Source organism: Diaporthe batatas (genome assembly GCF_019321695.1).
Source record: "Diaporthe batatas strain CRI 302-4 chromosome Unknown Contig00002, whole genome shotgun sequence".
Lineage (NCBI taxonomy): Eukaryota > Fungi > Ascomycota > Sordariomycetes > Diaporthales > Diaporthaceae > Diaporthe > Diaporthe batatas.
In genome coordinates this window covers 841,882-869,081 of record NW_025408549.1, presented here as the reverse complement: position 1 = coordinate 869,081, position 27,200 = coordinate 841,882, and the positions used below count along the sequence as shown (strand labels likewise).

Genomic DNA, 27,200 nt, shown 5'->3' with positions numbered 1-27,200 from the left:
GTCTGGGTCTGGCTGTTCACTGTTCTCTCCTCCCCTCCGACCCTGCGTGTTCCTGTTATTGATCTTATTTTTGACAGGCAACAACCGGACAGCTCCCACCCAGTGCCCCCAGGTACCCACTATGTGTATCGCCCCCCAGAAAGACAGCTCTCTATCTCCTTGTGTCTCTCCTTGGAGCAGTTCCGTGTTGCAGCCGTCCCGATCCACCGCTGGGCCGCTTGCCGGTCTCATAGTCTGCCGGTCTGCCAATCTGCCAGTCCACTCAGTCTGGGGCATCCACTTTGGCCACTCTCCTCCTACTCGCCTTCCCTGCTGCCAGGTTCCAAGACTCCAGCTGCCAGGTTAGGCCCCTTATTGTCGTCCCCAGTTTTCCTCTCATACCTGCAGGGTTCCTCGATACGGTAGGTGCGAAGCCGCCCGCCGCGGCAATGGTCCTCTTCTCCTAGTACGGGTACCCGTATAGGGAGGATACGTGCGGGTTACGGTGCTGCGCGGCACACACACACACGCCTCCACGCACACATGCACACACAAACACACACACACACATGCGCAGCGACCCCCTACAAGTTTTTTTCTTGTTGTCTACCCAGACAGCCAGAATGACAAGGGGGCACGAACGGGCACGGAGAGCAGGAGCCTGGCAGATTGACACTGCCGTGAGTATGCCTACCTCCTCCTACTCCAGCCCCGTCCCGTCCCCGTACGCACCTCCCTTATATATCGCCACCGCCCAGCTTGCGCAAGTGGGTGGTTTGGCCTGTTTCTGGTCCCTGACGTGTTTGCTCTCCTTCACCCTGCTCTCCGTTTGCTCTTTGTTTTTGCAGTCTAGGTAAGCAGGCCGTGTAATAATAACCTTGGATGTTACTTGCCCATCCTTTGTGCGCGCAACTGTATCTCTCTCTCTCTCCGTCGCACCTGCCTTTCAACCTGCCAGAGACATTTCCCACCCTCGACCGCCTTCCCTTTGAGAGCTCCCAAGGGCCGTCCCTACACCTTGGCCTGAGCTCCTCCCCAGCCTCCTCGGCCCCAGCAACCCAGCCTCAAGGTTGCCCATCTGGGCTCACTCGCCATACCATGAACGACCGCAACCGTCTCATCCCGGCGAGCGAGGTCAAGGAGCTGATCGATGATGGCAAGCTCATCGTCATCCACGAGGGCTACGCCCTGAAGCTAGATGGGTGGATAAATAAGCATCCTGGTGGTCGTTTGGCCATCCTCCACATGGTCGGTCGTGATGCCTCGGACGAAATCAACGTGTAAGTTTTGCGACTATGCTGTCTTTGGCAATCCTCCAACGCACCCCCGACGACTACCGACAACCCCAACTCCTTCACCCGGGCGGAGGTCAACGAATGTGCTCAAGTTTGAGGTCTCAAGGCCCAATCCTTTTTAATATATAAACCCTGCCACGGCCGCACGTTTGAATTTGGCACACATGCAGCCTTTGCCCGCGCATGCATGCAGGTCGCATTGCTTCCTTAGCCGACTCCGATGCTGATCAATCGGCGATAATGCAGGTACCATTTTGACAAAACCCTGGCCATCATGAAGGCCTACCGCATTGGTCGTGTCCAAGAACCCTGGACCAACCTGGAGCCGCCGATTCGCGCCGGCACCTCGGTCTTCAAGAGCCCTGTGCCAGAAGCCTACACAGACATCGTCGTACCTGATGACACCACTGCATCTGCTGTATTCGACCGTGCTACTGCCACCGATGACGACAATGACGACGACAACAATTCCATATTCAGCCAGTCGTCCAAGCGCGATCCCCTCAGCTCCAGCAACTCAAGTGTTGGCGCATCTGACTCCGACACCAAGCCAACCAAGAGTGAGGATGGCGAGTTCAGACGCAGGAACGTCAACTCAAAAGCCACAGCGGCTGCCAAAACCGCAGAGCTTCTGTCCGCAAAGGGTCTGTCGCGCGAGGCATACACGGCTGCCCTCGAGCAAAAGGAAATCGCCGACGGTATTCGTGACTATCCCTCCTTGGATATGCAGACGCAGCAGAATATCAGAGAACAGTACCGGGCCCTCCACAAGGCTATCCGGGACCAGGGCCTGTATCAGTGCCCATACTTGGAGTACGGTAAGGAGCTGGCCCGGTACTCGGCGCTGTTTGCCACGTTCCTCTACCTACTCCGCATCGAGTGGTATATGTCTTCTGCAATTTTCCTCGGGCTTTTCTGGCAGCAGATCATGTTCACTGCCCACGACGCCGGCCACCGTGGGATCACTGGGAATTTTGTGGTTGACACTATAATTGGCGCCTTCATCGGCGACTTCTGCTGCGGCCTCTCTATTGGCTGGTGGAAGAGTTCCCACAACGTCCACCACCTGGTCACCAACATGCCGGAGCATGATCCTGACATCCAGAACATCCCTCTGTTTTCCAACACGCCTACGTATTTCAAGTCTATCCGCAGCACTTTCTACGATTTCACCTTCGTCTGGGACAAGGCTGCCGATGTTCTGGTGCCATATCAGAAATATCTTTACTACCCCATAATGGGAGTAGCACGCTTCAACCTCTATATGCTATCGTGGCTTCACTTGGTCTCTCCCCGCGCAGCACAGCTTGGCTCTGCCTGGTGGACTAGGTGGCTCGAGGTAGTCTTCATGTCATGCTACTGGGCACTTTTCGGATACGCTCTTGTCTGGCGCACGTTGCCCGACTGGCCGACACGGGTTGGCTTTGTCCTTACGTCGCATGCGGTGACCATGTTGCTTCATGTACAAATCACCCTGTCGCACTGGGGCACGCCGACCTCTGACCTGGGACCGACCGAGTCGTTTGCCCAACGGCAGATCCGCACAACTATGGACGTCGACTGCCCGGAGTGGCTTGACTGGCTGCATGGAGGCCTGCAGTTCCAGGCAGTACACCACCTGTTTCCCAGAGTCCCTCGCCACAACCTGCGCAAGTGTCAGACACTTGTGCGCGAGTTTTGTGCAGATACTGGCATCAAATATCAGTGTAAGGGATTCGTGGAGGGCAACAAGGTCGTACTAACACGCCTGCAAGAGGTTGGCAAGATGGTGGACATACTCGTGCAATGCCAGCTGCATATGGCAGAGACTGGCGAGAGCGGGTTGCACTGAGAAATGGGTTCCGTCATTCTGTTAATAGAGCGCTTTAGAGCACATGCTCCGATTTTGTTCACTTTTCGGGGGGTGCTAAGTTTCACCCGCACTCGCATCACAAATGTGGTACACAATGTAAAAGATGTGGTAGAGCGACTAGAAGCGCCTCAGGCGAGTCCCAGTAGATGGCCAACCAGAATTGCGAAGAGATGTGTTCTCTATTTCACTGTCGTTGACCTCGTGTTGCATTTGCGTTGCCAGAGAAGAAAAAAAGAATACAAAAGAAAACAAAAGAAAAGAGACAAAGGTGTACCGGAAACTACTGGTGTTTGCAGCACAAACGCAACACACCCCGGTGGTCAGACCTTCTGTTGCCCTAGGTGTCCTGGCATAATAGAGGATGCCAAAACCACTGCATAACCAAAACTATCACATGTCAGGCAGGTATGCAAATACACACTTGCAAAAGTGGAATTCAATCCAGTTTCAAGCAACCCGTTTTTCCCTTTTCCTTTTTTTTCAACCCCCCTTTTCTGATTTAAGAAGAGAACGGAGATTCGCAGGGCAAAAAACGGAGGGTACAGGGCAAAAAGTACCGCCAGCCAATCAAAGGGCTTTATTCAACCTTACCTCACTACCCACACCACCCTAACCAAGTCCTTTTAACACCCTAATCTACAAACCTACCAATCTATAAGAAGGAGACTTATTAAGAGGAGATTTAGGTACTTAAAAATTCGCTAAAGCGCCCTAAGTGACAACAAGGAAACAAACTACTAGGGTAGAAGAAGCAATAAGGGCAAGTAAAAGCAATAGGGGCAAGCAAAAGCAATAAGGGCAAGCAGAATCAATAGGGGTAAGTAGAAGCGATAAAAGTAGCATTTATATAGGGTAATAAATGTATAGTTAATGACTATATATTGTTGTTTTATATAGTAGATTAGTGGTGCAAATTAAGGTTAGCGCACTGGGGGTACACGTTGCCCTGTACCCTCCGTTTTTTGCCCTGCGAATCTCCGTTCTCTTTAAGAAACCATGAACTTATAAAACTAGAGCGGGTTCTTCAAAACTTAGGGGTATTGAAACTTCCTCTTCTTCTTCTTTCAGATAAATGTTAACAAAAATGGATTAACTTCAAGTTAGAAGTATTTTTAATTTTTACCGAAATCGCACCAAAGCTTTTGCAGGCCTGTGCGGTTGTTCTGGTCGTGCAGTCACGATCGGAGCTGATAGTCACATACCTAGGTACTTAGGTACTTACTGTCCGACCGTCGGGCGGACAGTGTTTCTAAAACCACAAGCCAAAGCCGCACCTACGGCTTTGTTTCTCAGCTTCCTGGTAGGGAGTAGGAGGTATGGAGTAGAAAGTGTGATGCCTCCAAGAACGGAAAAAGTAACCGGCGAACCAACACCCCTGGAACTTTCGGATTGGACCCTTTGGACCCTTGGACCCCTAAATCCAAGAACCGAAAAAAAAAACAAACAGTACCCGCTTCACCGCGTCTTACCTGATTCATGCGGTACCTACCGCATGGATGAACCTTATCTGGCACCGGCTAGCCAGTTCTCGCTGTGTGCCGAGATGCTTGGGGGAGTGGGGGCGTGTCCGGCCACAGGCCATGCGGCCGAGAGAGGGTTTCGGAATTTGGATGTGATGTGTCGTTCCGCGGGATGTCATGCGTTGGCGCTATGTGAGGCAGGTACAGAACGTACCTGCATTAGACGTTTCCTCGACTGGTACGTACACTCTGACCTAGGTTTCAATGTATTTCAGGTTGTGGGTGTTCTGGAAACGTGTGAGCCGGGTGGGGAATATTGTTTCGCAATTTTGGGGTGTCGTCCGAGGCTGACACCGGTCTTCCGGCTGGTGGAGAGTTTTATTTGGGTTGCACTGTCCGGATGCTGATTTCTAGGTAGAGTTTTCTGTTTGCATGTGTTGTGTCAAGCCAAGAGTGATGATCAGCAACATGTGGTTTTGTTTTTACTCCTACGGACCTGTACAGTCCCTTCATGAAGCAGGTGCAAAAAAAGATGCGTAAAGACCCAGCTCTAGATCACTTCAAACACCCATTATATAATAGGTGACAAGGAGCAACTGCTTCTCAACTAGAATTCAAACCGACGGGCGGATCGTAACTGCTTTGTATGCAGTAATTGAGCCACTCTAATTTCTGAGTGGCAAAGGCCAGATGAGGGACCGCTTGGTCAGACACAGTTGGGGTGCTCGAGCAGAACTTGAATCAGCTGCCATGAAACGGCCACAACCACAGCTCTACGGTCTGGGGCTAATTGAAAAAGAAAAAATGCTCTGGGTATAGACAATGTGAATCAGGCATGTCTATAAAACTATTGAATTTTGCTCAAACTATTTTTCAAATGCGAGATACTTCCGCCTCACAGGCAGGACGCATCTTCTTCAAGGCTTAGGTGGGTGATAATATGATGGTGGTGCAAAGTTGTGGCTTGAAATTTAATTGCTGATACCTTGCTTGTAACGTCCATACATATGTAATCTTTAGGCTCTATCTGGGCATCCTGAAAGTTCGTAAGCCAAAGAGCAAGAGCACTGCAATAACTTTGAATATCTAGGCCCACTCCGCTCTTGTCCACAAGATTCAACATGCATGTAGTTCACAGACACGGGCGGTGTTATACAGTCTGATAAAAAATCCTAGGGTCTCGATTGCAAATACAATGGTTTCCACCTCAGATTGCCAGTCAGGCATGTTGAGTAGGTGTTTAACCATGTAAGCGTAGAGTTCTTCACATTCCTTTGAGAAGTATTGCGGTTTCCACTTCAGGTCTAGGATTTATATTTTTGTCAATTTCGACTCTTTAAAACCATCAGATTATTAACATTTTCCAAGACATTCATAATGCATACAGGTATATAGCGCTTCCTTACAACATTGAACAGGTCCCACACTTTTTAGTAATTAATGCCCACTAGCTTAAGCATGAATTTCCCAATGTGATGTTTATTCTAGTCTTGTGCTGTATAACACTTGTGCTCTCTTCTATCTATTTTTTTCACTCACTTTTTTCAAGCACTCGGTCTTTAGGTATGTAAGTGGATGAGACATTGTATATGCTTTTATATATATATATGGTGGAAAAGAACAAAACTAAGCATTATATCTTTATGTGTGATCTTATGATGGAAAAATAAGTTGAGGTTACATATATTTACTTATAACTGTTAACTCATGATATAATCCGAGAGATTGGTCTCCACGCCCGCGGCTCAAGGGCTCTGACATGCTACTCTTCAAAAGGCAAATAACCCGACTCGATTCCGCCTGAGCAGAAGAACTTGAAGTTAATTTGATATCGTATTTGCGGTCATCATGTGCTCATTGCGGATGATTGTTCTCCGGATGAGCATGGATGAAGCAAATGTTAATGCTCTCACTATCCCAAAGTTGCAGCTGCGTCAGTTGCAGTACATATTTGCTGGGTCATGATTACACGGCAACTTGTAAGGCTGCAACTTTCCAATGCTTATTCTTTATAAGTTAGATACCTAAGTATAATACGATACAGGTGTTTTTTTTCATTCTTTTTTTTTTCAGCATTGGACGTCTCTTCAAAGTCTTTTTCTGTTCAGGCTACTGCTGGAGCCCGAGATGGACTGAATTCCTGCGTTGTTACGTCAGGGTCCAACCCAGGACCCTCAATGGCACATCTAACATTGAAGCGACACTGGGCCGCAGACTTTGGAATCGTCTTCAAAGTTGCTCTTCTGCACGCCCATAGAATTTGGGAGTTAACTTTCTCGAGTCTTCCAAGGTCTCTCCGATGGGCTCAGTCTGACATCATCTTCGATCTGTATGCGCATTGTCACACGCCTGGCCGTGAGTCAGTGCGATGGCACACAGGCGCATACCTCAAGGTATGCTCCCCTCTACTGTTTACTCCCTCGAAGCGTAATGACGGCATATTGTTCACCGGCAGATGAGGACTCCCCTTTTGACTCCGTCAGATGGTACTATGTAGAGCATCACTATCGTATGCAGGTGGGGCGTCAGAGCAATGGCCGGGAAATGGGCTCCCAAATGGATTCTGCTCACCGCTCCCTGGGCCGCGCTGGTGCACGCCGCCAGGGGACTGGCCTCGCAGTCTCGGCTAGGGCCTGATCCTGCCTGTCCAGACCACTCCAACGACCTCATCTGCATGCAGGTGGGACGTGAGTCGGCTTGCAGGTTCAACCTCCCCTTCCCCCCGAATCCCCATGGGGTCAAGCGCAGCTACATGCAGTGCCAGCGCTGGCGGTTGAGCGAGCCGACGTTCCCCTAAGCGCGATGACATCACTTGAAACCTTCTACGAGGACAACGATGACGGCACAGTCACTTTCGAGCCGCTTTGTTGCTCTTTCAAGCACATCCAAGGGCTGCAACCAGGCAGGCATATGTCGAGACTGCATCGCGATTCCCGTTGGATATTCTCATCAGGATGGCCAGTGTCGCAATCTCTGACCTGGCCTGCCGGCCTGCGCCTTTGGTGCCTGTCAATCCGAGCAGTCTGGCCACTGGCGGATCCCAGCTTCAGGTCGGATCTGGAGCAGAGCCTCCTCGCCACCAGCGAATGAACGAGCGGCCAGGGCCTCCAACTCTGCTGCAGGCGTGGCCGCCCGAGTCTAGCCCGTGAAGATCTCCGGCCCTTGGTCGTGGGACATCCTTGCCAAGCGGCCGAATTCCTGGTGGCCACCGAGTGCTGAGCAGTACTGAATTGCCGCAGCTATTTTGGAAAAACCCAACAAATCCTTCCCACCCCGATCCAACGCCCCTTATCTCTCCTCCGCCTCGTCGCGTTGGCCTCAAGTGCTTCTGCAACACTTCGGCTGTGCAGTGGCGATCCTCTTACCGGGATGAGCGGCAGAAGGAAATGCATCAGACGAGAGGATGCGAAAAGACTGTTGCATGTGCAGGCTGTCTAAGCATGCCCCCCTTGCAGCATCGTGGGGCGTCGTCGACAATTTCGTTCGCTGACAGGATTGTCTGGATGCCCGGCCTTAGCCTGCATCGTGATTCCGGTCCTTCCATAATCCCTAGTCTGCTTCTGTTATGGTCGTAGTGATAACACTTAGCGCCCCAGAAGTCCGCGTTGATGATGTTTCCAATTGTTTCCTCGTATATATAGCGTCGTCCCAGGCCTCTCACCTATCCATTTGGCCCCCTCTCTTCACAGCTCGCCAGTCTCATCCATCCAAATCACCTGCGTGTAGACTATACATATACTCAAGTACACCATCCGGCAGCGTCTCCGTAGCCACTCCTAGAACTCATCCTCAATGGCCCCAGCTGCCATCATTCCCCCGGCCATCGAGGTCAAGCGAACACAACTCGAGCCCACGAGTAACAAGAGGAAGATTGTGTGTTTTTCAGGTACGAGACTTGAAGAAACCTTGTCTTTTCTGCATTTACTGACGGATTTTGCTCGTTCCAAGACTTTGACGGCACCATCTTTATGCAGGACACAGGCCATGTTCTCTTTGACAACTTTGGATGCGGCTCCAAGAGACGGCAGGTGCTAGATGAGCAAATCAAGAATGGCGAGCGATCATTCCGCGATGTCTCAGAAGAGATGTGGGGGTCACTCAACGTCCCATTCGACAACGGCTTCGAGGTAATGGAGGAGTCACTCGACATCGACCCAGACTTCCGCGCCTTCCACGCCTTCTGCCTGGAAAACTCCATCCCGTTCAATGTCATCTCGGCGGGCCTCAAGCCGGTGCTCCGCAAGGTCCTCGACACCTTCCTCGGGGAGGAACAGTCAAGTCACATCCAGATCGTCGCCAACGATGCCGCTATCACCGAAGACGGCTCAGACTGGAAGGTCATCTGGCGGCATGACACGGAGCTGGGCCACGACAAGGCGCTGTCAGTACAAGAGGCACGCGCCGCCGCAGAGGCCGAGCTGGCCGACGAGGATGGAGTGATTCCCCTGGTCGTCTTTATCGGCGACGGTGTCTCGGACCTGCCCGCCGCCAGGCAGGCGGACGTCCTATTCGCACGTCGGGGGCTGCGCCTGGAGGAGTACTGCCGGGAGAACGACATCGCATACGTCCCCTTCGACACGTTCGCAGGCATCCAGACCGAGCTCGCCAAGATCATCGAAGAGGACGAGAGGAAGACGGCCGGCAGGGGCTTGCCCGCGCGTTTCAACCCCCGCGCCAACATGTGGCGTCGTGTGTCGAGCAAGTCTGCCGTCCCCAGACTGGTTCTCATGTCGCCTACCAAGGAGGAACGCATGTTCCTGTGGCCCGAGGCCTTTACGGAGCTCAAGACCCCGGCCCTGGACGTCACGAGGGAGCTGGGTGTGGTTGGGGAGGAGCAAGCCATCGCTGTGCCGGCTGCTTAGGATGTCATCGTCTGGGCAGCACCACTGGCGTATTCCCAGTAGTACATAGCGTACGGAGTTCCAGGTTTCAATCAAATTGGGCGCAGACAATGAGAGGCCTTCGTTGGTGCTGATGATGAAAGTTGTTCCATTTAACAAAGCACCCGCGTGCTTATCCCTTGGCACTTTGGCCTATCATTTTATCCCACGAAAAGTTGTCGAGCGAGAGAGCCTACCCTATTCCCCAAAAGAGGTCATTCTATAAGGGTTTCTAACGTGAGAGATGATCACTTCTGCGGTTGAGAATTGTCTTACGGTTCAAAGTCTTTTGTATTTTTTGTTGGGATGGTTCCCCAGACGAACAGAACCTAGGTCATAGTAGACTCCCTCGAAAGACTACACCTGATATGAGGCTATGCCACCAGAAGAGGAGGCTACACATCTAGATAAGATCTGATTTGCAGGTTCATATGGCAGGCCTGTCCCTAGAAGTTGCGATAACCTACTTAGGTACCTACTTCAGTGCCTAGGTACCTAGGTAAGTAAGCTGAGCCGGTAGAAGGAACGCTAGTCCGTCCTACTCAGCCGCACTGTGGCTTCGCGCTCTGAGCCAACATCAAGTCATCAGGCAGTCGCGGCTTCTCGTCCAGAGTATTGATAGTTATGATTCCATTGCCGGACCTCTCATCTCATTGCTTCACACATCACACCAACCTTGGAGTACCTACGAGATCACGTACCTCCGCCACCTACGCACGAGTCACATCATTCGTCATATTGTTTGGCAACATGGAAAAGCGTAGGTCGCTAGGACAGCCTTCGCCCGGGCGCGCACCGCCACCGACATTCCTCGAGGCTACGACGCCGGCCGGGCCGTCGCAAGATGCATCGTCCTTCCAGACGCGGTTCGCGTGTGTCACCCTCAACATGATGGACCGGATACGCTTCATCAACTTCAACGCGAGCGAGGTCAGCGCCCTCAGGGGTGTCCTGGGGTCGGTGTGGCCGATCCAGGACGTGCGCACATACGGCGGGGCCGACGAGATCAAGCTCAAGGGGTACCCGTGGCAGGAGAGAGTCAACGGAGACGACCAGGCGCGACGGCTCGTCAGGAGGATGCTGGAGGCGCTCTACGACATGGGGTGGGTGCTGCAGGCGGCTGTGGACGCATCGAGAAAAGAGCTCGACAAGGGCGAGTGACCTACCTTGGCGCCGTCGGACGCGTCAGCATTGTGGGAAACATGGCCATCGACGCTAACAGTCCACCGCACATAGACTCGCTCATCTTCAGGTATCAGAACCCGCCGCCGCCGCCGTGCGACTGGCTGAGCATCTCGTTCGACTGGACGGACAAGATGAAGATCGTGGACGCGCCGCCGGGGGACCTGGCCGAGGCTCTGATCGCGGAATTCAAGGCGAAGTACCGGCTCAAGAGTCACGAGCTCGAGGGCGGCCGGCTGAAGCTCAAGTTCCACGGCCAGCCGTGGCAGGCGTCGGGCGAGGAGACGGTCATGTCCAGGATGCTGCTGCTGAGCCTCCTCGGGATCCTGGAGAAATTTGGGTACAGCCTGTACGCCAGCATTGACCAGGTGAACGGGTCGGGGGTCGAGGCGGACGTGCTGGTTGTGACGAGGCAGAAAGGATGGAGGCCAGGAATGCCGATATGGCACCGATGACCGGCCCAACAGACCATACAGGACTAAACAGTACTTGTGCAGTTGTCCCACAAGAGTTCAAAGCATGGGAGTAAGCATAAGAGCAGGAGTAGACGTCGAGAAATGATCACGGCCCATTGCTGTGTACATGGACGCTCTGGCCGCTAACAATGATAATGGTGGTGTTCCCACAATCTGGCAGACCCTGCGTGCAACAGGGCTGATGGCTGGCGCGAGGGGCCTGAGGACGTGACATGACCGCGACAGACTGGGGCAGCTGTCACGGCAGACGGAGACAATGTCGTGGGAGGAGCCCCACCCGTTGCGTCAGCGGGGTTGGGATTGTCGAGGTAGGAGAGTGGCCCCGAGGAGGAGCAAGCTGCCGTCAGAATCAACCGAGGGCTGGGCCGGGCTGCTTGCCGCCGGGGTGGTTCGATTTCAGGATTTCGCAAGGGCTCACTGTCCACATTGCGGCTGGAATGGCATGATGCTCTGCCTCTGCTGGCCAATGACAGGCGCAGCGATATGACTTTGGGCGGGGTGTGATTGGCTGCGGGCAGGATGCAGCTTCTCAATATGGAGGGTGGGCTGTTTTGATCTGGCTGGTGGTGCCGAAAGCATGCACCACCCTGCCCAAGTACTCCGTACATACATTCGGCGCAGGTAGCTACCGTGTACGGAGTACACAGTAATAACAAGTAGTCCGTAGTAGTGCCTGTGGGAGGTGCCTGGGCTGGCTGGGCTGGCTGGCAACATGCAAGCCTGAAGAGGGTGCATCAGACTCTCCTTTTTCCCCAGCTGCAATATTAATTCACTTGCATCCCCTGGGATCAGGTCTCTGTCGTCGCACTTCCTGCTGCTTCCCTCCTACAACCATTTCCTATCTTCTCTCCGTCAACCCAGCTTGGAAGGCAGACAACACCAGACCAACCAAACCAGACCAAACCAAACCAACCAGCCGATCCATCTTGGCCCCTCGCCCGCTTACAGCAGCAGCCACCATGTCTCCCACTTACACCATGTCTGCACACCTGTGCAAGCAGATTGCTGCATCCTGGAAGGAGATCAGGCACCCGCTCGAGCCTGCCGGCACTGGCGCCCACTTCCCCTCCAGCTTCCCGCGCGCCTCTTCTCCAACCGGCTCCGACACGGGCAAGCGCTCCATGGACAGTGACCGGAGCGACTCCTCGGCCCCCTCCATGACCCGAACTGCGTCCAACTCGAGCTCGACCTGGAAATGGAGCACGCGATAAGCCCCGAGCCTGCTCGTCAAAGCATCAAACACACATGGCACCTGGCTGGTGTACATCTCAGCAGTGCACCCTGATAATTACGAGGATGCGCCCTGCGCGTAGCGCGGCCCTCGCAATAACCCGCCCACATGTCGTCATTTCCCACCCAACCCTCCAGCCCTCCTGTCAATCATCTGCCTGCCGGCCGCGACACACACGGCGGCACTGGCCGATGGACGAAGCAACGACAAGACCAAAATCATCCCATCGAGATGACTCCGGCCGCGGGACGATGGGCCCTTTGCCATACCTGGCCGGAATGCCATCATTAACGCCTCATACGTGGGGTGAGCCGGTGTCTTGTGTCACTCCAGACTGGGCTGGCTGGTCTCCCAAAAAGGGCCGACCATGACCGCTCCCTCGGGTGGGGCCGAATTACGTGCTTTCCTCATGCCCAAGTACTGAAAGGGGGATCTGCATACCGACGTAAACATCACGGCGAATAGGGGCATGAACAAGGAATCAAAGGGGCTTCTGGGCATTCAAGGCGTTGGCGTTCAACTGTGGCTCAGCAGTCTGATTGGACCCTTTTTTTTGGTACCGTTCTGTTGATTGGATTTTCTTTTTTTTTTTTACCCCCTGAATTAATCCTTCGGAAATGCGGTGGAGGACAAACCCGGCATGACAGGACGGATTTAGAAGCATACTCTTTTTTTTTGATACCCTTGAGCAATAACACCACAAAATCAACCATTGATTTGAAAAGAAAAGAAGAGGAGAGAGAGAGAGAGACGGTGAATTTCCCTCGGATGAACTGTCTCATGTGCCCCTTGATCTGTGACGGATCTACTGATCTTGGTCTCAGTCTTTATCTGATCCGATGATAATGCACTCATGGATCCCCACTTCCAAGCCTGGTCTGCAGGAGCGATCCTGCCGATCTCCAGCCCACGCTGTCGGGTCTCACCGAAAAACTTACGTTAGGCGGCTCAATTTTCCCCCTCCACCAGCCCTTCGTCCTCCACCCGTCCTCCACCCGTCCCCCCCGTCCTCCACCCGTCCTCCGTCCTCCGTCCTCTCCGCGACGGGGAGGAGCTCCTCCCGGCCCTTCTCACGGGGCTGTGTGCGCCGAGTGTTCTATTTGAGAAGAAGCATTATTTGTTGCACATCACAGGCAGGCGATTTTCTCAGGCAATGTTCACTATACTTCAAGCAATAGGTAGCAAGTCTTGGTCAAGTGTAAAGTAAACCATATACTTAGTAGATAATGATTGATTAATCTTGTTCCAAGTGGAATGGGGGCACTTTGAAGCCTGGAAGCCCGTGTAGCACTTCTCTTTGTCATATGTATGTGTATATTACTGTAAATGCTAAGGGCAGTATTTGTGATAGGGTTATTACTTTACGAGCTGTCCGGGCCCTATACCACGAAGGGCATCAATTAACAACTTGAAGTGCCCAGGTGCCGATATGCTCAGTTTGAGGCTTGTATTGTCACGTATTGTCACGGTACCCACTAACAAGCCATGATCCACCCCAGATAAACAACGTGGCTTCGCCAGCGGCTTGCAGTTCTTAGTCTTACTCTCTTTTCACAACAATAAGTTCACAACCTTGATCAACCTGCCAGCACTGTGACACATTGGACGAGCAGTTTGAGGCTATGCTAATACCAAGTGATAATGTTTAGGTGAGATTCTGGCGAGCTGTTTCTATTTTCTTACACAATTGGCAGCGTTCATCCGATATGCATACCCAGGTATCTGACATGTATTATTGTCTATAGGCAGCACTCAGACCTTCTTCTTGAGCATAGCAGCCGCATGCTCAAAGCCCAAGACCTTGTACTCCGTGTCATTGTAGTATATCGTATTCACATCTCCAAGGATCGGCCCGGGCACACTCTGGTCGTGTGACCCAAACTGCCAAACCTGGTCGGCCGCAACACCGCTCTTGACCACGGTATCCTGCCACGGCTTGTAGATGGGCGTGTGGTTGCCGGGGAATGGCGCACCGTACTCTTCTAGGATGACAGGCTTGCCGGACTTCTTGCCAACCTCGTCGTGCTGCAAGATCCAGTCGTTACCCCAGGGGTACTCGTATCCCCACGAGTCCGGGTACAGGTGGAAGGTGCCGTAGTCGAGCGTCTTGATGCCCAGATTTGCGACAAAGTCGACGCCCTCACCGCCGGAGTAGGCGTACGACCCGTCGTCGCCACTGAGGGCAGTCCCGGGGGCAAACCAGCCCTCGTCGCCTAGCGTGACCATGTGGCTTGAGTCGAGGCTCTTGATATACTTGGAAACGTCCGTCGCCCACTTCGTGATGACCGATGTGGGGCAGCCCTTGCAGCGCGGTTCGTTTCCGAGCTCCCACGCGAAGATGGCGTTGGACTTCTTGTACCTGTTGACCAGGACGTTGATATAGTTCCGATACACCTTCTGCGATGTCGCGTCTGTAAACCACTCCGTCGCGTTAGCTCCGAACGCGTTTGTGTAAGCCTTGATTCCGCCGTAATCGCCCCAGTTGTTGATGAAGTTTAGGACCAGCTTGACACCGTGCCTCTCGGCTGCCGAGACCGCGTAGTCGAGCCTCTGCAGGCCGTCGGGGCCGTAATTAATGTAACTGCCAGTCGAGTTGAGCACCTGGAAGTAGACTTTATTCGGGTCCGCGTTACTCGGATCTGGAAGCGTGTTCACGTCGCCAAAACCCCAGACACGGAGGACTTTGTACTGGGTCTACACTCGCACATCAGTCGGTCCATTCGGCCTCGTCATTTAGAGATATCCCCATACCTTGGCCACCTGGCTGAGTGCGATGTCGATGTCATTGTTGTTGCTCAAGTGTGCAAGCCACCAAGCATTGCTTCCTGTGTTTTTCAAGCCGCCTGTCAGTCACCCCGGGGCCGTTCATAATTCGACGTGGCGCAGAAAGCCTCGGACTCACCGGCAAAATAACCCTTTTTGCCATCAATGTTGAAGAGTCGGCCTGATACTTTGGCATTTGGGCCTTTCACTTGGCCAATCGGATATGATGGAGGTGGCTGCTTGTTGTCTACGTGAATACCAGTAGAGGCAGGGAGCGCTGTAGCCGCGAGGGCCAGCACACTCCATATCAGCGAAGCCTTGAAGATCATGATTGACTATTGTTGAACGATCTTGCCTCGACATGGCGGGCATCTCAAGGAGGACGCACCCAGAAGCGGCACACTGGCGTCTACTTATATCATAGGCTGCACGCACTTGTGCGCGCGCGGCCTACCCATGATGATGGAGTCCCGCAAAATATTAGATAATAACTCATTTCGGCGCAGAATCCCGAGTAAGAAGGGCCATGATATCCCTTTGGCCTAGTCTACCGAATCAGGCTCAATGGTTGCACCCAAGCGAGGCTTTGTAGAGCCCACAGGACTGGGTTCTCCGCACTCCTAGCACTTGCGGGCTTGGACAAGTGTGGACAAGCCCCATCAACCAAGACTGGAGAAAAGATCTTGCACGAATTGCGGGGGCTTGGAGTGGCTTGAGCATGCTTCCGCGATCCGGGTCCACGGGAGCACATCCGTCGCGATTCCGCACAAATGCTCCAACTTTCTTTTCCAGCTGCGCTGCACCACGGAAACGCGTCCAACAATGCTAGCCCCCGCCCAATAGTCTCATATGGGGCTTTAGTCTGACGGGAGCTAGCGGAAAGTGGATACTTACTTAGCAGTGGCGAAATCAATGATTGACTCCCACGTGGTTGTGATGCAACTGCACGTGGTTTTGTTGGAATCCAGGAGGGCATATAATTATGTCAAACCGTGCAGAGAATTGTGGGTGAACTCATTTCCCTATAAGTTGCCCTAGGGCACGGGTTTGACAGTATCAGTACAATCAAATAGCAGCAGCGTCAAGTATACAGCGGGTTGTCACGGCGCCGGTAGGCTGGTCTCAAGATTGTGGATTCATTGTTAACTGGTTTCGCCTCTATTCCGCATATGTTCCGAGGACATACATGGCGCCTTCATTCGTTGCATACAAGGAGGAAGAGGACTAGGCGCTACGAGCCGCTGGCGAAGCCGTGGCGTTTGTACAGAGTGGGTCGTGACTATGGACTTTGTTAATTCACCTGCCTACCTACCAGCTAGGTAGGTAAGTTTGTGGTAGGAACAAATATTCTGTGTGACAATATACGTAAATAGCCTGTGTGAACCATTCCAGACACGCAAGATTCCCAAATGCTATCTCAGCCGTCCGCAGACCACCAGTTTGGTTCTGAAAGAGCGAGGACGCGACATCTGAGTTTGTACGTCGACATCGCAAAATTTAGCTCAACACACCGCTCATTGAGAGGACGAGGATTGCGCATCCACGGCCAAGATATGCAGCATTATAAATCTGCTTCCGAGTAAACGTTGTTTGGATACTTCGGCTGGATCCAAGAAGCTCGGCAGACGCACAATTTATGCTTCTGATGAGACGAACAAGAGCCCGCAAAGAAGACTCACAACCGAACTGTCCATAAGATTCTGGGCCCGGGACTCGTTTCAAATCCAGATTACACATACACAATTAAGCAAGTCACAATAATTCCTTTTGATGCAAGTCATGCTTCACCAGTATCCTCTGCTTACGCTGCTCATACTTCTTTGCAGCTGTGGTAATTGGTACGCAGGGTTGAACGGCTCGAAACCTACTTCTAGGTTACGGTTCATATAGTATGATTGTCCGAGCTTCGATTAGAGCAGTGATGGCACTGCAAATTTCAAATATGGTTAACAAAAGACTGAGTGACTGATTGACCATAGTCCCAATCATGTGTGGGTCTCAAACGGGCTCGCCATCGTCTGGGATGCATTTCAAAAAAGTGCCCTCATAATTGTTGAAGCAGGACAAGGAAGGTGGTCAGTTCAAAAAAAATCCCCAATGCCCTGGGAAAACAGCACTTTGACGTCAACTGGTTCTGTTGACTGGCCCGGGTCAGTCTCTGCCTCCGATACTAGTACTTGCAGTCATTGGTCAGGCCATGCGGTACCTGGGTAGCCATCTGCATCATTTATCCACACTGTTATCATAGGTCCTTGTTCAAATTTATGGAGCGGGGCCAGTTCCAATGACACATAGTGCTTGTTACTGAGCATTGCCTTGATCATGAGATAAATGCGTTCCTGTGACACGAGGGCCATAACTGTGATGTGACCCTGGTCTCCGATCTAAACTTGAATATACGCAGTGAGAGAAATTCCCCGCGGTTTGATAAAATTTCTGCTACTTCCGCAACGTTACTAATTATACACCGCCCAAAACTGCGTTGTAGATCATGGAAACAAATTGTATTCTCCGAAGTCTGAATGATACGTGACTCCGCTTGCACCTGCTGGTTCAGTCCCCGAGCCCTTCCGCTGCATAACCATAACCAACGCCGAATCAAGATACCTCTCAATCTAGGTAGACTGATACAGCCGAGTGAGGTGAGCTTGATGAGAGCCCCAGGAGTCCTACACGGAGATAATAATGACCACATTGAATGTGTACAAGACCCCCCCCCCCCAAAAAAAAAAAAAAAACAGCAGAAATGACGCCGCATCCGCTAGAGACAGTTTGAACTCCTTAAAAACGACTTGTTCCATAACGCCATGGCCAGAAAGATGCTTTTTTGCGGCGCATTTTCTCCCATTCCCAAATGAGCGCCTCGATATTCCAGGGTACTCCGCCCCCGAGGCTTTTGGTTGTCCCAAAATTCTGTTGAGATGACATTCCTTGACCGCGAGGTGCATGTTGTCTTTGACTTTTAAAAATCCGAGGCATGTGTGTTGGTTTAGTGAGTGAGTGAGTGTGAGTGTGTGTGTGTGTGTGTGTGTGTCCTCGACCATTAATGCTGATAATATCCATGCACCCAACCCCTTCTTTCGAATATCCTGGGTTGCTCCAAGTTAAGATGTTTCCTTTCGGCAAAGCCTGGCTGGCTAGTGACGAGAGGACGAGGAGCTGGAGCCGCTTGACTTGCGGTAATAGCCCCTATCGCGGAAGCCCTGGATGATGACCTTTGCGGTCTCGTAGTCATCCGGATCGTAGGGCTTCAGGCCATATGAGAGCATGAAATGGTGGATGTTGTCCCAGCCGCCATCCCTGATGATGCGGTAATTCGTCCGGTCATCCTCGATCTCCTGTGCAGCCCTGTCGAGGTTGTGGTGGGCCTTGGACCTCTTCTGGCTGGAGGACCTGTGGTGGCCGGAGCCCCTGGAGCTGTGTGAGCTCGAGGACGAGGACGTCGAAGTCGTAGACGAGGGCATTGTGGTGGATGGCAGGAGGGGTGGTTCTGGTGGCGTGTGGCTTGGTGGCTTGGAGGCTCAGGAGCTGATGGGCATGACGGCAGGGCACGAGGAGGAGCGGAGAGCGCGGCTCGGGTGAATAAAAAGGTGTCGTGACTCTGTGCACAGACGGAGGGGAGCTCGAAGCTGAAACAGATGACGGTTGGGCGCAAGGTTCGGACCGGAAACCATAGCTGTCTTGTGTCACCCGACAGCCGAGTTATTTCAAGAGCCGTCCCTTGCTCGCTAGAGCCGATACGGAAAGCTCGCATCGCCTGAGGGCGACGTCAAACTTGTTTACCACAGAGCATGGCCTGCCGCTCCGCCCTGTCCGCCTGTCCCGGGCGGGCGCATGAGCTCCATCCCAGCTCCATCCCTGTCTGCCGCGGGTTGAGCAGCGATATGCCACATGGTGTCGACCAACATCAGGCTCAAACGCTGGGCCGACACACGGACAGGCCTACCGCGAGGCGAGGTTGCATTGAGGAAACAAAACAAACTGAGCGCGGAAGCCTTCCCCGGACGCACGCGGCGGGCTCCGGGGAGACAGCCCTGGGGGGCACATGTGCAGGGACGGGGCCAGGGACGGGGCCAGGGACGGGGCCAGGCACAAGAGTCACGCCTGCAAGGGCAGAATGCCAGAAGGGCAGGGGAAAACTGGGACCGTGGGCAGGCTGGCAGGCAATGGAGGCCTTGACTAGGCTTGACACCTCTCGGGCCCCCTGACTATACGGCAATATGGTTCAACTTTGGGCGGGCCATATAGGGGTCCAAAAGTATGGCAAGTTCCCCGGGTGGGCTTCTCAAACCCGTCCATTTTACTTCCATCCGCCGCCCAGCCCTCAGACAGCTCGAGCCTCGAACCTCCCGGATCCCCTTCCGCAGCCCGCGTACCAGCGGCATTGGCGCCAACTGGAAACCTCGTGTTTTGACAATACTCAGCCTTTCCGAAGGTGGATCTCGGTGGACCGCTGCTCGGGCTCGCAGGCTCGCAACGGCCCTCGACACCGTCAGAGGGCGCCGACTTATGTCAGCACCGCGCCCTGAAACCATCGCAGCCGCCTCGGTGTGTCTGATCACTGCGGCCCTTGTCGGTTCTCGACCCCCGGCGCACTGGCATGCCGGTATGCTCACGTGCCCCGGCGCAATGAGCACGATGCCTCAGCGCAGTGACCAACGTGGCAAGGGACGTGCCAAAACCCTGAGCCTTGCACTCAAGCTTGCACATGTGATTGGTATGGGCCCGTCACCTTGGGCGCTTGGTTGGCTTGCAAGCTTCATTAGGGCCGAGATATTGACTGCCAGTGAGTCTATTCACATACTACTTAGCTAAGTAGAGAGGCGATGCTAGTAATGGTCGGTGTGACTTCATGTCTGCCTAAGTAGGTGGGTAAATGTTCGACGGATGCCCAACTTAGCAACGTCGCATGCATCGCACACTATTGCGTGGTGGCACAGTTGCAACGGACAACTTAGACACCACCCAGGTCACCAGTGATTCAAAGCCAGAACGGCACGACGCTCCCAAGGTTCCGAAAGCTACGGATACATACAGGCGGGCCCCGGACCACTCATCTCGATGCACGTCGTACTGTTGATACTTTGGAAGAGACTTCCAACATTGACCACAATGCACATTCGTCTGGTGTAACCTGTTCGCGGTATCGGGTAGATCCGAGTGGGAGAAAGACACCTCTTGCAGGGAAGTGCCGAGTTTGAGAAACGGGCTGACGGCCAGGTCTCGTCCCTCTCGTCTCTGCATCCCGAGGTCAGCAACGAGTCCGGGGTTTCTCCTCAAAACCCTCCCGGCGACAACACCATACGCTCAATAGCCCAGACTTGCAGCTCTCCGCAAGCACTGCTTCACGCGGGCTCCAACCTTGAAGACGGATCCCACAGCCGGGGAGTTAAAACCGCCCAGCAAGTCAACACTGTGCAGGGTCGCCACACAAACCTTGGAAGTGATGGAAGTTCCAGGCCCACAATGGCTTCAACAAAATCTGTGAAAAATGAAATCCAAGGGCGCTTCAGACTCCTCTGGGCCTAAGCCACGTGATTGTTATTGCATGGCTGACATGCCTCGTCACATCCCCAAGCTCTGAGTCTGAGACATTGTAGTCCTATTTCGGACACAGTGCCACCAGAACACGTCGATCATTGAGAACGAGGGATTTGTCCACAATGATCAGATTCATCCCAGCCAGGTCAGCCGCCACAATATTCAATAGAGCGGGTGTGGAATGAGACCAAGGCTGGGAGACCTCACGCGTGATACACTCACTTCTTTCAAGAAAGGTGGCCGAGGAGCACAAGGCAATGAGGCTGCACATAAATACTCCGGCTCAGAATAGTACACGTGGGGACGGTGTCAGTGACCAGCGTAGTTTACATGCATGTGCCCGATGCAGATCCGCCGACCAAGATGAAGCTCTCCCCGCATCATGGCGCCATGATGGTGCTCTTGTTGGAGACCCAGCTGGAACGAGTGGATGCGTTCTGGAGAATGGGCTGTTCTACAATTCTAAACGGGCGTATCGACCCAATAGTCAACCCTGGCAAACTAAGCTCTCACAGCCACACCATCGTTGGTGGAAGCAACATTGGCATCGACAGCTCGTACGAGACCATGATCAACAGTGCCTGCACTTCTTGCGAAATTCAAGCGGACAAGTCAGCCTACTGGGCTCCTATATTGTGTGTGCTCAGTACCTAGGTGGCCGGGCGAGACTCACGCCCTGTTCTGATCCGCCTTTCTTATCAGAGTCCCGGGCTGACGGAACACTGTTAGATATTACCAATACGCCGATGAAACTTTCCACACTGTCTACCAATCCGGATCAGTCGTCTACTATCTTGGTCGTGGTCCGAATGTCGGGAAGACTGTTCCTTTTCCAGAAGGTTTCAAAATGCTCAGCGGCAACTCCGTGGCCAGGGCTTTTGATACCGTGACCTATGTTAGTCTACAGAAAGCGCCTGTCATGGCAAAGAGGAACCGGCGCGATTCGGGGCATGTCTGGACAGAGGCTAATTCCAAACCCACAGACCAAGGGCGACGAGCACAATTCGCCACGCCTTGTCTCTGAAGCCATCAATTTCGCTTGCCTAGGAGCCAACAAGGCCCTTCCTGAGCAGAACGGCCTGATCAACACGCACTGGAAGCCTTTCGAATGCGTCAATGGCCTTCGCGCCCAGATCCATTTTCCCACCTGTTGGAATGGCCTCGACCTATACAAGACTGATGGCTCCCATGTCACCCACCTAAGTCAGATTGACAATGGCGTCTGTCCACCAAGCCACCCCATACAGCTGCCTCACATTTTCCTTGAGACTCTCTACAGTGTGGACTCCATTCCGGGAGATACTGTGCGTACAAGCATTTTCAATCTACCGCTTCAAACCACATTATCAGCCACTCTTTTAGGACCGGTACTAGATTGTTGACTGTGTCTTAGACCGGCGGCCGTTTTGTCTTCTCCAATGGCGATCCAACAGGTATGTCTCTCACTTGCCCACGCGCAGTCATTTCGCCAACGAGATAGCCAGTTTGCTGACAACCTCCCACGGTAGGGTACGGCTACCATGGTGATTTCATCAACGGCTGGAACTCAACAGTCCAAGCACTTGCTGTGGCCAATTGTTTGGCAACAGATAACGCTGGTCAAATCAGCGCTTGCCCATACTTGCAAGAAAGCGATACAGACGGCTACAGCAGAATCTGTCCGTTGCGGAAGTCCCCCGTCAACGAGACAGTCCTAGGCTTGCTGCCGAAGCTCCCCGGCTGCAACAAGATTACGGACGGCCCCTCGAATGCGACACCTCAGGACTCAGCTTGCCCGTCGTCTGTGGCACCGCCTTATGTCACTCCAACGGTGGACTCTGTGGCTCAATACACAGTTCGACCACCCGTCGGCACTTTCTATCCCCTTGGGACACAGCAGAAGTACCTTGGTTGCTTCAACGACACAGCTGATGGAAAGAGGGCTCTCAATGGGAGGCAAACATCCATGGAGTCTCTCGATGTCTCAAGTTGTCAGGTATACTGCAATTCGCACGGGTACAGGCTCTCCGGCGTCGAGTATGGCTCCGAATGCTTTTGTGGGGATACGATCGACAACTTCGCCAACGCCGACCACCTGATTGGGGGATTTGACCGATGCACATGGCTTTGCAGTGGAACCGTCGCAAGAGAAAACGGCACACAGGAGGTTTGTGGCGGCTATGCTGCCATCTCCATTTACAACAACACAGACCCCTCACTCGGCAAGTCATCGTCGTCGCAGCCGTTCCCGAATGACTACCTCGGGTGTGCCTTCGATGGGTCGTCAACGCGCGCTCTTCAAGGTGCTTCCACCGCTGGATCAGGTATGACCATCGAGGCATGTGCAGCTTTCGCCCAGAAAGGGAACAGCGGCGCGGGTTACAGATATTTCGGAGTCGAGTACGGCTCGGAGTGCTACGTTGGAAACACGCTCATGCCGTCTGGCAAGATACTGACTGAGACCTCGAGCCCGCCAAGCAGCTCGTGTAAGATGAAGTGCTCGGGAAATTCTTCCCAAATGTGCGGGGGCGCTGGTTTGCTCTCTCTGTACCACAATCCAAACTACATAGCAAACTCGGCAGTCAGCCTGAGCATCGGCGACTATCGTGCCGCTGGATGTCTGACCGATCTCCACTCCGGACAGGGTTTACGATCTCTGGCTGCTACCTCCACTTTCTCAGATGGGACTACAGAGGACAGTTGTGTCGCCTATTGCCAAACGCAGGGTTACCGGTACGCCGGGTAAGCAGTTCAAGCTACTTCCCCTACCCAATGCTGACGAACACAGCTGACGAAAAGACCTGTGATCAGCCTAGAGTACGCAACACAATGCTTCTGTGATGACGAAATAAGGAATCAGGGTGAAGTGGTTAGCTGCAGCAACTATGAATTGATGGCTTGCAAGGGTAATGCAAGCCAACTTTGTGGTGGCTCAAGCATCATGAATCTTTTCCGCTCTGATTGAGGTAGCTTCAATCTCTTACTCCGATTGACTGGACTCTACCGCTGTCTCCCTGGCTCAACTATCAACTGAAAGGGCAGGCAGGTCGTAGAATGCGATATCAGTACTATAGATCGCCCGAGAAACTTTGTGAAGAGATATTACCATGTCTATAAGTAGGCCATGAATTATTGCTCAACGGGATTAGCTAGATTGCCCAACTTGATTGATATGAATAGTAATTCAAGTCAACAATGATCCCCATGCTCTGAGTTGCTGATCAGTGCCACAAGGCGGTGTAATATCCGGCTCCCCTTCATGCAAGTCTGATGTTCTCTTCATTTTCAACGCCAGAAACACTGCCTGTGTTTAGTCACCAGCGAACCATGGAGGCAGCCTGCGTTGTTCTCCTCCGATCCTATAGCAGAATTTCCTCGAATTCCTGCCTCAAAGGAGGAGCGCGAAGAAGAATGGCCGGGTGCGAAATAGACGACTGTTTGTTTGAGAACGACCTCGGGTGCTACGGATATTTTGCGGTGTCGTCATCATAGCATTCACAAGCTCTACCACCGCTTTCGCCTCGAACTAAATACTTCATCATTGAGCTAATTCAGTTGAAATAATATATAGAAGTCTGCGGCAACAAATGCCCAGAGACAGTGGCGTGCCAAGCAATATCATTGCTATTTCTGGACGCCGGTTGTGTACCCTAAACCTCGGGGCGGTATCGACACAGAATCCGCCAACCTCTTGGTATCCACCGGGTTAGAATAGGGACTGTATCCGATATAATCGGAAGCTGAGTCCCGGCTTCAGTCCTTGTTTGGTACTGCGTCATGGACAACTGGCAGTGTTTGTCTGTCCGTTTGTTCCCGAGGTACGCTACGCCTTTGGCACCAAGGTTACAAGCTGAACCATCGTCCTACGTGGATATGTTGTTTGTGCTTGCTACCATACTGGGTATTTAGGAGCTCGAAGAGCTAGAAATGTATCCATCGGTTCGTTTGAGGGGCAAACTTATGCAGTGAAGCTATGGTTGGACAGCACTGGTAGCATCACACATATCTTGTAGTTAGCAAACTATAACATAGCTAAGCTCTCACTTTATATATATATCTAGGTAGCATTTTATTCTCTTCTATATAGCTTTAACTACATTATTATTTATTCAACTATTAATTTATTTATTATCTTCTTAACTTTTAAATTATTTATTAATTTATATTAATAAAATATCTTATTATTTAATTTATTATAATATTTTAATTAATATTATTATTTAAATAATACTTTTAATTTTATTTATATAATATAAAATTAAAGTTATATTAAAGATTAAGTTTTAAATATTTATATATATATATATATAAAAGAATAAAATTATATATAAATAAACTTCTTTTAAATATAAAGTTAAAAGATTTATAATTATAATTTTTAATTAATTTTTATTTAATTATTTTATTATATTATAACTTAATTTAATTTTTAATTTTATTTAAACTTTTTTAAGTTTTTAATATTTTTAAAAGAGTTAAATTTAAAAGAGAGCCCTTAAGTTTAAATTTAAAATTCTTATAAATTTTAATTTCGTTTAAATTAAACTTATAATCTTTTATTTTTAAAAATATTATATTTATTTTAAATATTAATAACTTCTTTTAAAATAAAAGTTTATTTTTATATAATTATAAAGTTAATTATTGATAATTATTTCTTCTTTTATAAAGTTATTAAAATTATAAACTTAAATAATAAAGTATAATTACTTTATTTAAAAGTTATATAATAGGTTAAATAACTACTTTTAAGTAGTTTTATTTATAATATAATAAAGTTAATAAATAGGTATTTATTTATAAAGTAGAGTTAAAACTTTTAAAGTAATAATAGTTTTATTTTTATTTATTTTAATTAACTTATATTAAATTTATATAATAATTTTATATATAATACTTAATAGTATTTAAATTAGTTTATAGTTTATAATAACTTTAACTTTTAATAGATTAATTTATATTAAAGTTAATAATATTTATTTAAATAAATATAACTTAATATATTAATATAAAAGGTATTTTCTAATAATAAATAATATTATAAATAATTATAAAGTTATTATAAAAGTTTTATATAAATAGTTTATAATTTATATAGTTTTACTTTTATTTTATATATATTTAAGAATATATATAGTACTTTTATATAATAATAAGCACTTAAAACTTAGTATTTAAAAGAATATAATATTAATAATAATAGTTATAATATAATAAATACTTATAGCTTTAACTTTATAATATATAAATAAAATTGAAGGGTATTATTTTAATAATAATATTAATTATAAATAGAAGTAACTTATAATTTAATTATTATAAAGAAGTTATATAGTAAAATTAAATCTTTAAAATAATTACTATATAAATAAATTATATTAAAAGAAACTTAATTAAAGATTATCCTTTAAATATATATATATATATATATATATATATATATATATATATTAATGAGACCTTTATTAAATAAGTATTATAACCTTTATTTAAATATATAACTATTAATTTTAAAAGGATTTAAAATAAAGAAATAATTTATAATATATTACCTTTAAAACTTTTATAATTAAATATTAAAACTTTTAAAAAGTTTTAAAAATAATTGATAAAAGATAAAAAAAGTATAATAAGCTTATTCTCCTTTAAGTTTATATTTTTATTATTAGTAACTATTAACTTCTTAATAATATAAAAAAATAATAAAAATAAAGAAAAGAATAGATTTAAAGTTCCTTTATAAAAGATTATAAGGATATATATAAAATTATTAAAGACTTTATATATAAGCTTTAAATTAAAGAAGAAATAAGTAGTTAAATTAAAAGATAGTTATATAATATAAAGGAAAAATATAATATAGTTAAAGCTATTTATAATTTATATATAAATAAATATTTATAAAATTAATTTATTATTATAATTTTATAATTTTATAAATTATATATTTTATATATAATATACTATTCTTTTAAGAATAATTTTAAGTTTTATAATATTTTAAAATTAAAAATTAATAATAATTTAAAAATTTACACTAAAAATATTAAATATTTAATTTATTAAAAAATAATACTAAAATATAATCTAAATTTTTATAAATTTAATAGTTTTATTTTTATATTTTTTAAACTTTAATTAGTTAAAGAATTAAAAGTATAAGTTAAGATTTTTAAGGACTTTACCCCTCTAATAGGTATATAAAAGGGATACTTTTAATTTAAGTTAAAACTTCCTTTTTTAAAGCCTTTAATTAGTTAAGACTATTTCCTCTAATTTCTCTATATAATTAATTAAACCTTTTAATTAATATAAACTTTAATTAATTTTTAACTTTTAATTAGTTTATTTAAATTTAAAGTAGTAATATACTATTAGAGTAAGTAAATAGAGTAAATAAATAAAGGTAAAGTACTACTATATTTTTAATTAATTATAGTTTAATATTTATTAAAAAGGTTATTAAAAGGTTTATAACTAACTACTAGCTATAAACTAATTATAGCTATTAAAGGGTAATAATAGTTTTATATAAAATATAATAATAATTTTATATAAAGTA

The 27,200-nt window shown here is 48.9% G+C and overlaps 8 protein-coding genes across 8 annotated transcripts; 6 read left to right on the top strand and 2 right to left on the bottom strand.

Annotated features, from left to right (window-relative positions):
* Nucleotides 1-301: 301 nt before the first annotated feature.
* On the top strand, nt 302-3,169 carry KVR01_001072 (uncharacterized protein). Its single transcript, XM_044791971.1, has 2 exons — nt 302-1,259; nt 1,521-3,169. The coding sequence occupies exons 1-2, from the start codon at nt 862-864 to the stop codon at nt 3,103-3,105; spliced, it is 1,983 nt and encodes a 660-aa protein (XP_044649027.1). The 5' UTR covers nt 302-861; the 3' UTR covers nt 3,106-3,169.
* Nucleotides 3,170-7,388: 4,219 nt separating this feature from the next.
* On the top strand, nt 7,389-7,805 carry KVR01_001245 (uncharacterized protein; the record flags this gene model as incomplete). Its single annotated transcript, XM_044792281.1, has 2 exons — nt 7,389-7,498; nt 7,682-7,805. 2 exons carry the CDS (start codon nt 7,389-7,391, stop codon nt 7,803-7,805), a joined length of 234 nt encoding a protein of 77 aa, XP_044649200.1.
* A 366-nt stretch (nt 7,806-8,171) lies between these two features.
* On the top strand, nt 8,172-9,460 carry KVR01_001330 (uncharacterized protein). Its single transcript, XM_044793215.1, has 2 exons — nt 8,172-8,472; nt 8,535-9,460. Exons 1-2 carry the CDS (start codon nt 8,379-8,381, stop codon nt 9,446-9,448), a joined length of 1,008 nt encoding a protein of 335 aa, XP_044649285.1. The 5' UTR covers nt 8,172-8,378; the 3' UTR covers nt 9,449-9,460.
* Nucleotides 9,461-10,007: 547 nt separating this feature from the next.
* KVR01_001949 (uncharacterized protein) lies at nt 10,008-11,505 on the top strand. Its single transcript, XM_044788445.1, has 2 exons — nt 10,008-10,619; nt 10,703-11,505. The coding sequence occupies exons 1-2, from the start codon at nt 10,091-10,093 to the stop codon at nt 11,101-11,103; spliced, it is 930 nt and encodes a 309-aa protein (XP_044649904.1). The 5' UTR covers nt 10,008-10,090; the 3' UTR covers nt 11,104-11,505.
* A 578-nt stretch (nt 11,506-12,083) lies between these two features.
* KVR01_001197 (uncharacterized protein) lies at nt 12,084-12,335 on the top strand (the record flags this gene model as incomplete). Its single annotated transcript, XM_044783787.1, has 1 exon — nt 12,084-12,335. The coding sequence occupies one exon, from the start codon at nt 12,084-12,086 to the stop codon at nt 12,333-12,335; it is 252 nt and encodes an 83-aa protein (XP_044649152.1).
* A 1,772-nt stretch (nt 12,336-14,107) lies between these two features.
* Nucleotides 14,108-15,447, bottom strand: KVR01_001653 (uncharacterized protein; the record flags this gene model as incomplete). The annotated part of the gene is made up of 4 exons (XM_044788387.1): nt 14,108-14,218; nt 14,261-15,049; nt 15,107-15,180; nt 15,258-15,447. 4 exons carry the CDS (start codon nt 15,445-15,447, stop codon nt 14,108-14,110), a joined length of 1,164 nt encoding a protein of 387 aa, XP_044649608.1.
* Nucleotides 15,448-18,255: 2,808 nt separating this feature from the next.
* On the bottom strand, nt 18,256-18,582 carry KVR01_001452 (uncharacterized protein; the record flags this gene model as incomplete). Its single annotated transcript, XM_044784867.1, has 1 exon — nt 18,256-18,582. The coding sequence occupies one exon, from the start codon at nt 18,580-18,582 to the stop codon at nt 18,256-18,258; it is 327 nt and encodes a 108-aa protein (XP_044649407.1).
* Nucleotides 18,583-20,588: 2,006 nt separating this feature from the next.
* Nucleotides 20,589-23,384, top strand: KVR01_001528 (uncharacterized protein; the record flags this gene model as incomplete). The annotated part of the gene is made up of 5 exons (XM_044791074.1): nt 20,589-21,294; nt 21,389-21,554; nt 21,643-21,963; nt 22,053-22,092; nt 22,168-23,384. The coding sequence occupies exons 1-5, from the start codon at nt 20,990-20,992 to the stop codon at nt 23,382-23,384; spliced, it is 2,049 nt and encodes a 682-aa protein (XP_044649483.1). The 5' UTR covers nt 20,589-20,989.
* Nucleotides 23,385-27,200: the final 3,816 nt, after the last annotated feature.